General features: G+C 42.4%; 1 protein-coding gene across 1 annotated transcript in view; it reads right to left on the bottom strand.

Annotated features, from left to right (window-relative positions):
• Positions 1–14,247, bottom strand: part of ERGIC1 (endoplasmic reticulum-golgi intermediate compartment 1) — a 103,438-nt gene that overhangs the window by 57,115 nt on the left and 32,076 nt on the right. The window contains exon 5 of the mRNA XM_007951667.1: positions 5,181–5,305. Coding sequence (XP_007949858.1) covers positions 5,181–5,305 — 125 coding nt within the window. The remainder of the gene's footprint in view (positions 1–5,180; positions 5,306–14,247) is intronic.

Raw genomic sequence — 14,247 nt, 5'->3', positions numbered from 1 at the left:
AAAAAAAAAAAAAAAAAGTTAGAATATATTTCTTTATTAAAGCATAATGATGAGATCTAGTGGCATAATTATCATAATTTCAAACCAGTGATGAATGTAAACAACATCTCAAAATTATCTGCAACAATTGTAATGTGATATAAAAATATTGGCAATTCCGATTGATGGCAATGTCACAGGTACTGCTACAGTCTGTTGTCTTCAGCTGTCATGGAAAGAAATGCTAAATTTGAGTTACAGCTTAGTAAAAATCAAGATGTAATGTCCTTCCCATCTGTGATGGTTAGTCTTATGTGTCAACTTGGCAAGACTATGGTCCCCAGTTGTTTGGTCAAACACAAGTCTGGATGATGTTCCTATGAAATTATTTTTTAAGATGTGATTAACAGGGACAATCATTTGGCCTTAAATAAAGTCAATTATCCTCCCTAGTGAGGATGGGCCTCATTCAACCAGCTGAAAGCCTTAAGGACAAAAACAGAGGTTTTCCAGAGAAAGAATTCTGCCTCAAGACTGTAACACAAACCTCCTTCTGGAGTTTCCAGCCTGTTATCTGACCTATGGATTTTGGACTTGCCCTGCTCCCACTGCTACTGAGTTGATTCCAACTCATAGTGACTCTATAGCACAGAGTGGTTTCCAAGGCTGTAAATCTTTATGGAAGCAGTCTGCTTCATCTTTCTCCCAGGGAGAGGCTGGTGGGTTCAGACTACTGACATTTTGATTAGCAGCCAAATAACTTAATACTGCACCACCAGAGCCAAACCCTACAATTGCATGAAACATTCCTTAAAGTGAAGGACTCTCTCTCTTTCTATATATGTATATATCTTGTTGGTTCTGTTTCTTGGGAGAACCCTAATACACTATCACCTCACTCACTGCCATCGAGTTTATTCCAATTAATAGCGACCTACATTGGGTTTCCAAGGCAACAAATCTTTATGGAAGTAGATTGCCCCGTTTTCCTTCCACGTAGCGGCTTAGTGGGTTTGAACCACCAACCCTCTGGTTAGCAGTCAAATGCCTTAAGCACTATGCCATCAGAGCTCCTTAATACACTACCATGGACCCCCTGAATTCTACCTGTACTTCCTGGAGTGTCTATGGACCCCAGGTTTAGAACACTTCTCTATACCCTCTTCCTAGATAATCTCACTTAAACCAGCATCCAATTCTCTTCAAACTTTAGTGGCATCAGAATCCCCTGGAGGGCTTGCTAATTTAGCATGTCTGAGGTGAGGTCTGAGAATCTGCATTTCTAAAATGTTCCCAGGAGCCCTGGTGGTACAATGGTTAAGTGCTTGGCTGCTAACTGAAAGGCTGGTTGGTTGATGGTTTGAATCCACCAACTGCTCTGTGGGAGAATAGACCTGGCAATCGCTACCATAAAGATTTCAGCCTAGGAAACCTTATGGGGCAGTTCTGCTATGACCTACAGGGTCACTATGAATTGGAAACAACTCAATGGCAAACAACAACAACAAAAAGTTCCCAGGTGATGCTACAGCTGTTGGTCTAGGACCCTACTTTGAGTAGCTGACCTATGCTGACCTACACCTATGCCTTCTAATATCATCTATTCACTGATGATTCTCACACTGACATCCCTAGCCTAGATCTTGTTCCTGAATCCAGAAACACATCCCCAGCTTCCAACATACTACCCTCACCTAATTAGGAAATCCCAAATGGACTACGTCCAGAATTGAACAACTGATTCCCAGCCTCACTCCTACAAGAAATCCACACTTCCCAACCTTACATATTTCAAAAATGAGACTGCCTGGTTGTTTAGAAGAAATCTGGGAGTATTCTTCGTTTCTACTCTTGCCTCCATGCCACTCAACCTCACATCTAATCTTCAGTGAGTCTTCCTGGCTCTACCTCCAATACACAAACCTAATCTGACCACTTCCCTCCAACTCCAGTACTACGACCACTATCCACTGTCCATGATCTCTGCTCATAGCCCCTCTAGCCCTCCCCACCCACAAGCTGCCAGAAGGCTCTTTCCAAAGCTGTGCTGTCCAATATAATATTCTGTAAAGGTGGAAATGTTATGTATCTACACTGTCCAATATGGTGGTCACTAGCTGTATACAGTTATTGAGCACTTGATAAACATGATCAGGGTGAGTTAGGAACTGAGTTTTACATTTGATTTCATTTTAATTAATTTAAATAGCCTCATATGACATGTGGTTACCTTATTGGATAGTACAGTTCTAAAGTATAAATCTGATCATATAGCATCCCTACTTTAAAACCTTCAAATGGCTTCCTATTGCAACCACAATACAGGACAGCCCCCAATGAACTACACCTCCCCATTTCCATGAAGGTGGGACAACTTCCAACACTGAATCTGGGCTGGCACATGACTCAGTTTAACCCATAAAATATATGGCAGAAGTGACATTTTCCCAGTTCTAGTTCAAGTCTTAAGGAGGCCTGGCTGCTCCCACTTTAGCACTTAAGGAAGCCCTGAGGTTCCATGTAAGAAGTCCAGTATCTCAGCTAGTACGATAGGGAGAGGCCCTGAGACTACATGGAGAGATATGTCCAGCTATCCCAGTGACAAAGCTGAGCCCAGGTTCCAATCATCTAGTGGGGACTGTGGAAGAGAAAGCTGATGCCCTTTATAGAAGAGGCACCTGCTCCTTGGCTCCAGACAATTGTTGCTAATGAAATGTGGGCCCAGTGTGACTAGAATCTCTGACTTTTCAAGAAAAGCTAGAAATTAGGATTTATTTTAAATGCAAAAACTCTCAATCTTTTAATATTGGCTGTGATGTGTTTCAAAGCTATACAGGATTAACATGTTTTGGGGCTGGATGTGGCCAGTGAGTTTGCAACCTCCATTTCAGATGCTGGAGATTAGAGAAGAGGCATTCTGGAAGGCTGGAGGAAAGAAAGCAGAAGCCAGGGATGACAATGGCTCCATCTGGATGAGACTGAGAAAGGGCGTTATGGAATACTGGATAGGTGTGTATTCCTGAACAAAATGTTTAAACTCTCTGGGTCTCAGTTTCCTCATCTGTTAAATGGGGCCAACCTCACAGGGTTCGTTTTGGTTCCCTAGTGCCACTCTGACAGGTTGTTGTTGTTGTTGTTATGTGCCGTTGAGTCGGACCCAACTCATAGTGACTCCTTCTTGGGTTTCCGAGGCAGTATCACTATGGAGACTGCCCCATCTTCCTTCCGAGGAGTGGCTGGTGGGTTTGAACCGTCAGCCTTGCTCTGACAGGAGTATACCACAAATGGGGATGGCTTGAACAAACAGGAGTTTATTCTCTTACATTTTTGGAGGCTAGAAGTCCGAGTTCAAAGTGCTAGGCTCTAGGGGCTGGGTGAAAGACCCTTGATCTTAGGCATCATATCTGCCTCTTGCTCCCGGCCCACTGAAGCTGGAGGCTTTCTTCATTCAGGCAGCTGCTGGCTGCTGAGGCTGACAAACCCAAGGTCAACAAGTAAAAAGGCACAGTCCTGATATTACCAAGCAACACAGCAGGCTACTGATTCAAGTCCATTGAGAATCCTTAGATTCACAGACAACATGGCAGGCTGTTGAATAACAACTCAGCTACATACAGGATTCAAGCACGCCAAAAGCTCCAGACCATTCCTAAAGATTCTCCTTATATACTGACAGCAGACCACATCCCAAAGGCAGCTACTCAGCTGCTCACTGTAGATTCTACCACGGAGTTGAATGCCAGTCTCATCATGGGGAATAAATAACTACATCCAGCTGCCCAGCCACTCAAAACCAGGCCCAGCCAAGCTGACACATAACCTTAACTACTACAGGACTGTTGTGAGGAACCACTGTGAAAATACTTAAACAGAGCTTACAACAGTCCCAGGCATGTGCTGAGTGCTCTTTGCTGGCCCTTCCATATCCTGTGCTCACATTCTTGTCTTAGGATCTGAAGGAAGGAAGGATGAACCTCAGAAAGCTGGTTGCAGTGACAAAACAGCAAAAACACTTGAACAGCCCTTTGGAGCTGACCAAAAACCCAAACCAAACCTACTACATGGAGTTGATTTCATTTCATAGCAACCTTATAGAACAGAGTAGAACTGCCCCACGGGATTTCCGTTGCTGTAAATCTTTATGGGAGGAGACCGCCTCATCTTTCTCCCACAGAGTGGCTGGTGGGTTTGAACCACTGACCTTTTGGTTAGCAGCTGAATGCTTTAACCACTGCTCCACCCAGGTGTTTTCAAATCCACCCAGTCCTTCCTCTCCTGCTTTATTCCCTTTCCCAGTACTTATCCACAGAAATGCTTTTTAGTTTGTTTCTTGTTTCCCTCAGGGAAACTCTCAAACAAGAACTCCGCTCATCTATTAAATGCTGTGTAGCCCCAGAGCCTCTAACCAAATATGTTAGCTGTCATTAAGTAGCCCCTAACTCCAAGTGACTCCATGCCCAATAGAATGAAACGCCGCCCGGTCCTGTGCCATCCCCATGATCGGTTATATATCGGACCGTTGTGATCCATAGGGTTTTCATTGGCTAATTTTCAGAAGCTGATCACCAGACCTTTCATCCTAGTCCCCTTTAATCTGGAAGCACCACTGAAACCTGTTCAGCATCATAGCAACATGCAAGCCTCCACTGACAGACGGTGGTGGCTGTGCACAAGGGGCACCGGCCAGGAATCTCCTGCATGGAAGGCGAGTAGTCTACCACTGAATTACCACTGTCTTCAACCATGGAACAGAGGAAATGCTTAATAAAATGTCTTTGGATGAAGGAATGTATATTAGCTCATTTAACCCTCAAACAAACTTTGTGAATTGGGTGGTATTATATTATCATCATCATGACAACCTCAGCCTAAAGACTAAAAACTGACACTAAGAAGGATCAAGTGATATGTGGGGTGTTGCTTGGTAAAGAAGGAGTGGAGCTGGCACTTGAATCCAGGGCTCAGGGCTCCAAATACCAAGGTCTTCTCACCATCCACACAAGGGCGAAAGAGTATTTCCCTCCTGAGCCAGCCATCAGGGACTCAAGTCCCCCTCCCAGATTCTGGTTGCTGACCACTCTGCTTGCTGGGGGCTATGCAAAGGCAGGCCAAGAGAGTGTACAGCTCTATAATCCAGATACCAGGGCAGGAGGGGACTGAGGGGATGGGGAGGGGTTGGGGGGCCCAGGCAATCTCCTTACCTTGTTGATGCTGAACTGCCCTTCGAAGCGGCAGCCCACACCATTGTTCAGTGGGATCTTCATCGAGTTGTCGATGTGCCCCACTTCATGCCTGCCCATCTCATCCTGAATATCGAGCCCAACCACTGTGGAACCAAGGAGAGAAGAGTCACATACACACACAGAAAGCTGGTGGTGGGGAACTGGCCCTGCTCTCTGAGCATCTATTCTGAGGATGAGTCAGGTGTGGGCTGGGCACTGGGGGTGTAGAGTAGAGAGTATTTTAGTCCCTGCCCTCCAGGAGCTCACAGTCTGGAGCCCAAAGCAGAGAGAGGAAACTAGGCAGCAGAGGAGAAAGTGGAGGCTTGATTAAGAGGGAACAACCTCCGCAACTTGCCCATTTCTGCCTGCAGTTGGAAAGGAAGCGGGGGGGGGGGGGGAAAGAGTTGGTGGAAACCAGCAGCTGATGGAGTCGGGGAATGAGGACTCCAGGGGGCAAAGGTGACGACACTCTGCTAAATGTGGGGCTGAAAGGGGGCCCTGGAGGGTAGGGTTTTAGTGCATGGACCATGGGGTCTGTCACACTGGTACTCTGAATCCTGGCTCTGCCTTTTACTGGCTGTGAGGTCTTGGCTGTGCTATTCAATCTCTCTGTGCCTCGGCTTCTCTCTCTGTAAAATGGAAGTGATAATAACTGAAACTTTCTTGGAGGATTGTTCTAAGAATTAAATAGTTAATTCGTGTAGAAAATGCTTAGAACAGGGCCTGGTGCACAGTAAGTAGAAAGTGCTTAATAAACGCTAGCAGTTATGAGTATCTCAGATGGAGTCTAGGTTCACTGAGTACATTTATCATTCATTTATTCACAGCTTCCTTTTCTCAGTGTCCATTCCTCTAGGTCCTGTGCTTGGCACCAAGGATGCTCAAAGGGAAAAGACAGGCCCTGCCCTCTAGGAGCTTGAGTGCTTTTCTAGGTTCTTCAGGACACTAAACAGGAAATCTGGGGCCTATAGTCCTGATTCCAACTGCAATGTGTCTCTCAGTTACCTCATTGTGACTCGGTTTTCCATTCTGTAAAATGGACAGGCCAATGCCAACTGCATTTCCTAAGATGTTGCAAGTGACAAGGAGGAGAACATCACTCCTAAACTACAGAAATGCAGGAATTTCCCTGGCAGGCTCACTAGAAGGAGGCTGCACTACAGAAAAAGCAGCTGAAAGCAATTTTAAAGTGAGGTAACCTTAAAAGGGAAAACTAGGAACAAGCCCAGTGCTTCCAGTGGGGCTGGGGAACCGAGGGCCTGTCCATAGAAGGGAATGTGATGCAGCCATTAACAGTGATGCTCTTGTGTCTGAGAAATGCTGAAGCTGTAATGGTACATTTAAAAGGAAGAAATTCCAAGTAGGTCCCCATTTGACTCAGCAATCCCATCTCCAGAGGCCTATCCTCCAGAAACGTATATGTGTCCAGACATGTTTCCTGAGCTGCACCAGGCAACCTGACAGCTGGAAGCAACCCAGTGCCCATCAACAGGGGCATAGGCAGTGAACATGCCCCTAGGGAATGAAGTGCAGCAGGTAATGAACGAGCTAATGCACATGCAGGGCTAGCAGCCCAGAGCAGGGCAATGCCTGAGAGCTGGGCTCGGGAGCTGCCACTGTCTGTGTCTGATTCCTGAGCAAGTTACCTAACTGCTTTGCACCTCAGTTTCCTCATCTATCGCAGATGTGTTGTGAGATTAAAAAAAAAAATTAAAACAGCACTTACTATATGCTAGATGGGAGCTATGGTAGCATAGTGCCTAAGGCACTTGACTGTTAACCAGAAGGCTGGCAGTTCAATCCCACCAGCCACTCCTCAGAAGGAAGATGGGGCAATCTACTTCCGTAGTGATAGTGTCTCGGAAACCCAAGGAGGGGTCGCTATGAGTCGGGTCCGACTCAACGGCACGTAACAACAACAACAACAACAACATATGCTAGATGCTCATCTAAATGCCTTTTATGTGAGAATATATGTATGTATCTTCTCTGTGGGGAAGATAACATTATGAGTCCCATCCCATATAGGGGGAACCTGAGGCACAGAGAGGTTATGTTACTTGTCCAAGATTCCACAGCTGAAAATTGACAGAGCTTAAATTGGAACCTAGGGAGTTGCTCCAGAGCCTCACTCTTAGGTACTCTGATAGAGTCCCCCCCTCCCCCCTTTTTTTGGTGGTAAAAAGAAACAGAACCAAACATTTCCCAATCCAGTAATTTTCACATGTAAAATTCAGTGACACTGATTGGGTTCATCATGTTGTGCAACCATCACCAGTGTCCTTTTCCAAATTATTCCATCACCAAAAACAAACTCAGTGAACCTAAGCAACCACTCCTTTCCCCTCCCCACTCCTGCTAATCACTCAGGTTTTGGTCTCTATACCATTTGCCTATTCTGGATATTTCATATAAGTGGAATCATCTAATACTTGTCATTTAGTGACTGATTTATTTCACTTAGCATGATGTTTTCAAGGTTCATAGCATGTACCATTTCTCTTTATGACTGAGAAGTTTTCCACTGTACAGATGTATCACATTTTGCTTAGCTATTCATCTGATGATGGAAATTTTGGTTGTTTCCCCCTTTTGGCTACTTGTGAACAGGGCTGCAATAAACAGGGGTGTGTTCTTCTCATTTTGTTTGTTTCCTTCTAAATTTTCTTTTTTTGTTGTTGTTCAGAATATACACAACAAAACGTACCCCAATTCAACAGTTTCTGCATTTACCACTCAGTGACACTGATTACATTCTTCAAGTTGTGTACCCATTCTCACCTTCCTTTTCTGAATTATTCCTCTCACCTTAATATAAACTCACTACACTCTACGGTTCCTATCTAATCTTTCCAGTTGCTGTTGTCAATTTGATCCCAAAGAACACAATGCTCAAGGCAGACTTTTTTTTTTTTTTTTAAACTAGTTAAGCTAAACTATTGTTTGGTTTTAAGATGACTTCAGGGATATTTTTGTTTTAAGGTTTAAAGATTATCTCAGGGCAATCATTTCAGGGGTTGATTCAGCCTCCACGGCTCCAGAAAGCCTAGAATCCATGAGAATCTGAAATTATGTTCTATGTTTCCCCCCTTTTGATCAGAATTCTTCTATAGTTCTTTGATCAAAATATTCAATAATGGTAGCTGGGCACCATCCAGTTCTTCTGGCCTCATGGCAAAGGAGGCAGTTGTTCATGGAGGCAATTATCCACACATTCCATATCCAGCTTCTATTCCTGACTCCCTCCTTTGCTGCTCCAGGTGCATGAAGACAAATTGTTTGCCTTGGATGGCTGCCTGCAATCTTTTAAGGCCTCAGGCACTACACAACAAACTAGGAGGCAGAACGGAAGAAGTTATTAGGCCAAATAATTGGGATATCCATGAAATCATGACCCAAAATCTCCAAACCAAGGAACTAAATCACATGAGGTGGTCAGTTGTACATAATCAGTCACAGCAGCTACTTTTTTTTTTTTTGTCATTGATATAAATAGATCTACCAAAATTTTTTTGCCAAATTAACTTTTTACAGATGCATAATTTATTGATAGCAAGTATAATAACCAGCTGTGCAACTCTACCCTTAATGTGATTTTTTCATCACCATTAACCCACTTTTCCCCCTTTCCCTCCCACTCCTGGCAACCATTAATAAACCTTAGTCTCTATATATTTGCTTTTTCTTGTTGTCTTAAATAAGGGAGGTCATACAATATTTGCCATTTTATGGTTGGCTTATTTCACTCAGCATTACGTCTTCAAGCTCCATTCATAAGGTAGCATGTGCCAAGACTTCGTTTCTCCTACTGGCTGAGTTGTACCCCATTGTATGTATGTACTACATTCTGTTTATTCATCTTTGATGGACATTTAGGTTGTTTCCACCTTTTGGCTATTGCAGATAGCTGTAATGAACATTGGTGAGTCTCTTTTTGAGCATGCTTTCAAGAGTTTTGGGTATAAGACTTAGAAAGGAGTGGGACTGCTAAGTCATATGGTGGTTCTATTTTTAGTTTTTTGAGGACTCACCACAATGGCTATTTTCCACAATGGCTGTACCATTTTGCATTCCATCAGCAAGAGATCCAATTTCCCCACATCCTCGCCAACATTTGTTAAAAGTTTTTTTTTTAGTATTAGCCATCCAAGTGTGAATAAAACAGTATCTCACTGTGGTTTTGATCTGCATCTCTCTGATGGCTAATGATGCTGGGCATCTTTTCACGTATTTGGGACCATCTGCCTGTTCTCTTTGGTGAAATGTCTATTCAAATCCTTTGCCCACTTTATGACTGAGTTGTCTTTTTGTTGTTAAGTTGTCAAAGTTTTATATATATTTTGGTCATTAGATTCTTGTTGGCTAGACGGTTTCCAAAGATATTCTCCCAGTCAGTAGCTTGTCTTTTTACTTTTTGCTAAAGTCTTTTGGTGAACAAAAGTTTTTAATTTTTATGAGGTCCCATTTATTTAGTTTTTTGCTGTTTGTGCTTTTGTTATTATGTTAGACAATTCATGTCGAAAGCTGCGCCTGACAGTGCTGCCCCTGTTTGTTCTTCTATTAGTTTTATGGTTTTACTTTGCACATTTAGATCCTTAATCTATTTTGAGCTTGTTTTTGTATGTAGTGCAAAGCATGGGTCCTGTTTCATTTTTCTGTATGTGGAAATCTAATTTTCCATTTATTGAAGAGATACTTCTTTCTCCATCAAATGGACTTAGCAGCCTTGTCAAAAAATCAGTTGACCACAGATGTGTGGGTTTATTTTTAGACTCCCGATTATATTCCATTTATCTGTGTATATATTGCTATACCAGTACTGGGGTGTTTTGATCACTGTAGCTGCATGTTGTTACTGTTAGGTGTCATCGAGCCAGTTCTGACTCATGTACAAGAGAACAAAACACTGCCAGGTCCTGCATCATCCTCACAACCACCATGCTTGAGTTCACTGTCACAGAACATCATCAATCTATCTCATTGAAGGTGTTCCCCTATTTCGCTGATCCTGTACTTTACCAAGCATGTCCTTCTCCAGGGACTGGTCTCTTCTGACAACATGACCAAAGTATGACAGACGAATCCTGGCCATTCTCACTTCGATGGAGCATTCTGGCTGTACTTCCTCCAAAACAGATTTGTTCGTTCTTGTAGCAGTCCATGGTAAATACAATATTCTTTGTCAACACCACAACTCAAATGAACTACTGTGGGCTTCCTTATTCACTGTCCTGCTTTCACATGCATATGAGGCTACTGAAAATAAAGTCTTCAAAATGAAATCTTTGCTTCTTAACACTTTAAAGAGGTCTTTTGCAGCAGATTTAGCCAATGCAATAATAATACGTCATATGATTTCTTGACTGCTCCTTCCATAAGCTTTGATTGTCGATCCAAGTAGAAGGAAATCTTTGACAACTTCAATCACTTCTCCATTTATCAAGATATTGCTTATTGGTCTAGTTGTGAGGATTTTTTATTTTCCTTATGTTGAGGTATAATTCATACTGAAGGCTGTAGTCTTTGATCGTTATCAGTAAGTGCTTCAAGTCTTCTTCATTTTCAGTAAGCAAGGTTGTGTCATCTGCGTATCACAGGTTGTTAATTAGTCTTCCTCCAATCCTGATGCTACATTTTTCTTCATACAGCCCAGCTCCTTGGATTATTTGCTCAGCATACAGACTATATATGATGAAAGGATACAACCCTGACACACATTTTTCCTGATTTTAAACCATGGAGTATCTCCTTGTTCTGTTTAAATGACAGCCTCTTGGTCTATGTACAGGTTCCTCATGAGCACAATTAAGTGTTTTGAAATTCCCATTCTTCACATTATCCAGAATTTGTTATGATCCACACAGTTGAATGCCTTTGCATAGTCAATAAAACACAGGTAAACATCTTTCTGGTATTCTTTGCTTTCAGCCAAGAACCATCTGACATCAGCAATGACACCCCTCATTCCAGGTCTTCTTCTGAATATGGCTTGAATTTCCAGAAGTTTCCTCTGTACTGCGGCAACCATTTTAAATTATCTTCAGGAAAATTTTACTTGCATGTGATATTAATGATATTGTTTGATAATTTCCACATTCTGTTGGATCACCTTTCTTTGGAATGGGCATAAATATGGATCTCTTCCAGTTGGTTGGCCTGGTAGCTGTCTTCCAAATTTCTTAGCATAAATGAATAAGCGCCTCCAGGGCTGCACCTGTTTATTGAAACATCTCAAGGGGTATTCCGTCAATTCCTGGAAACTTGTTTTTTGCCAAATTCTTTAGTTCAGCTTGGATTTCTTCCTTCAATATCATGGGTTCTTGATCATATGCTACGTCCTGAAATGGTTGAACATCGACCAATTTGTTTTGGTACAGTGACTGCGTATAATCCTTCCATCTTCTTTTGATGCTTTCTGTACTATTCAATAGTTTGCCCATAGGATTCTTCAATATTGGAACTCAAGGCTTAAATTTTTTTTCTTTAGTTCTTTTACCTTCAGAAATGCTGAGCAGGTTCCCCTTTGATTTTCTAACTCCAAGTCTTTGCATATTTCATTATACTACTTTACTTTGTATTCTCGAACCACCCTTTGAAATCTTCGGTTCAGCTGTAGCTGTATACTATGTTTTAAAATCAGGATGTATGAGTCTTCCTACTTTGTTCTCCTCTTTCACCATTATTTTTAGCTATTCGGGGCCTCTTGCCATTCCATACCAAATTGAGGATGGGTTTTTCTATTTCTGTAAAGAAGAAGGCTCCTGGAATTTTGATTGGGATTGCACTGAACTTATAGATTGTTTTGGGTAATATCAACATCTTAAATTTCAACCCACCAAACATAGAACATCTTTCCATTTAGTTAAGCTTTCTTTAATTTCTTTCAGCAGTGTTTTATAGTTTTCATTGCATAAATCTTTCATGTACCTGGTTAGATTGATTCCTAGGTATTTTATTCCCTAAAGAGGTATGGTGGCATAGTGGTTAAAGAATTTGGTTGCTAACCAAGTCTGGCAGTTCGAACCCACCAGCTGTTCTGCAGATAAAAGATAAGGCAGTCTGCTTATGTAAAGAGTTACAGCCTTGGAAATCCTATGGGGCAGTTCTACCCTATAGGGTGGCAATGAGTCAGAATCAACTCAATGGCAGTGAATTTTGGGGTCTATTTTATTATCTTAGATGCTACTATAAATAGAATTGTTTCTCTAATTTCTCTTCCAGATATGTTGTTGCTGGTATATAGAAACCCAACTTATTATCATTTTTAATTTTATTGTGATCTGGATGAAAGTTTACAGAGCAAATTCATCTTCCACATAGTAGTTCACTACACCTTCTGTTTCATGACGTTGACTGTAATCTTCCACAATGCAACAGCTCTCTTCCCACTTCCTCCCCATAGCCACTTTTGCACTATGTCTTTCCTCCCACACACTCCTGCCCCCCGAGCTGTGTCCCTGTGCATACACAGCCCTTCTATTCTCCCATGATTGATCTCTCCAAGGAGTTTATCTACCTAATGTAAATGTTCAGCTCATATGCCTGTCTTTTGTTTGTCTGGAAGCCACAGGAGTGGGTTCAATTTCAGACCTAAACGGCAGCTAGTGGTCATAGTCTCAGGAGTTCCACCAGGCTCTATCAGACCAGCAAAACTGGTCCCCCTTTTTTTTTTTAAAAAATAATTATTTTGAGTTTTGTTCCACATTGTTCTCCTCCTCTATCTAGGATCTCCTACACAGAGCCCCCTCCGAGTGGTTGACAGTGGTAGTCGGGCACCATCTAGTTCTTCTGGTCTCATAGTTGTACAGGCTGAGGATCGCATGGCATACCAGTCCCTTGGGACTAATTGTTTCCATGTGTCTTTGATTTTCTTCATTCTTCTTTGTTCTGGACGAAGAGAGACCCATCATTGTATCTAGATGGCTGCTTGTAAACCTTTAAGATCTCAGCTGCTACTCACCAAAGTAGGATAAGGAACAACGTTTTTGTGCAGTATGTTATGCCAATTGAGTTTTTTATTTTTCAATTTTTTAAAATTGTGATTTGGGTGAAAGTTTACAGAGCAAATTCACTTTCCATACAGCAGTTCACATACACCTTATCTCACGACACTGACTACAATTTACCCCAATGCAACAGCTCCCCTCCCACTTCCTCCCAACAGTTACCTCTTCCCTGCATCCATCCCTCCATGCATTCCTGCCCCCTGCGCTGTTCCCCTGTGCATAAACAACCCTTCTTTCTCCCATGATTGTTCTCTCCAAGGAGTGTATCTATCTCGGGTAAATGTTCACCTCATATGCCTGTCTTTTGTTTGGCTGGAAGCTACAAGCGTGGGTTCAATTCCAGACCTAAAGGGCAGCTAGGGGCTGTAGTCTCAGTGGCTCTACCTGGCTTCAAAAGACCAGCAAACCTGGTCCTTTTTTTTATTTTTCCAAATGGTTTTGAGTTTTGTTCCACATTGTTCTCCCACTCTATCTAGGATATCCTACATAGATCCCCCTCTGAGTGGTTGACAGTAGCAGCCAGGCACCATCTAGTTCTTCAGAGGGGGATCTATGTAGGAGATCCTAGATAGAGAGGGAGAACAATATGGAACAAAACTCAAAATCATTCAGAACAGGGACTGGCCCAGAATAAAAGCTGGATAAATGGTAGCTATAGTCACTATTTTGGAGATTCTGTTATTGTTCAGGGTAGCATAGTATTCCACGGTGTACCATAGTTTGGTTATCCATTCTTCTGTTGATTGGCACCTAGGTTGTTTCCATCGTTTTGCTGTTGTAAATAGTGCTGTGATGAACACAGTGTGCACATATCTGTTCTTGTCCTGGCTCTCACTTCTTTAGGACATACTCCTAGTAATGGGATTGTTGGGTCAAATGATATTTATAATTCTAACTTTTTAAGGAATTGCCATACTGCTTTCCATAGTGGTTGCATCCTTTTACAGTCCCACCAGCAGTGTATGAGAGTCCCAATCTCTCCACATCCTCGTCAGCATTTGTTATTTTCTGTCTTGTTGAACTTTGCTACTAGTGCTGGG

Source organism: Orycteropus afer, unplaced genomic scaffold (assembly GCF_000298275.1).
Source record: "Orycteropus afer afer isolate SDZICR_OR568_19922 unplaced genomic scaffold, OryAfe1.0 scaffold00306, whole genome shotgun sequence".
Classification (NCBI taxonomy): Eukaryota; Metazoa; Chordata; class Mammalia; order Tubulidentata; family Orycteropodidae; genus Orycteropus; species Orycteropus afer.
Note: the sequence above shows the minus strand (reverse complement) of the source record. Positions and strands in the feature narration are given on the sequence as shown.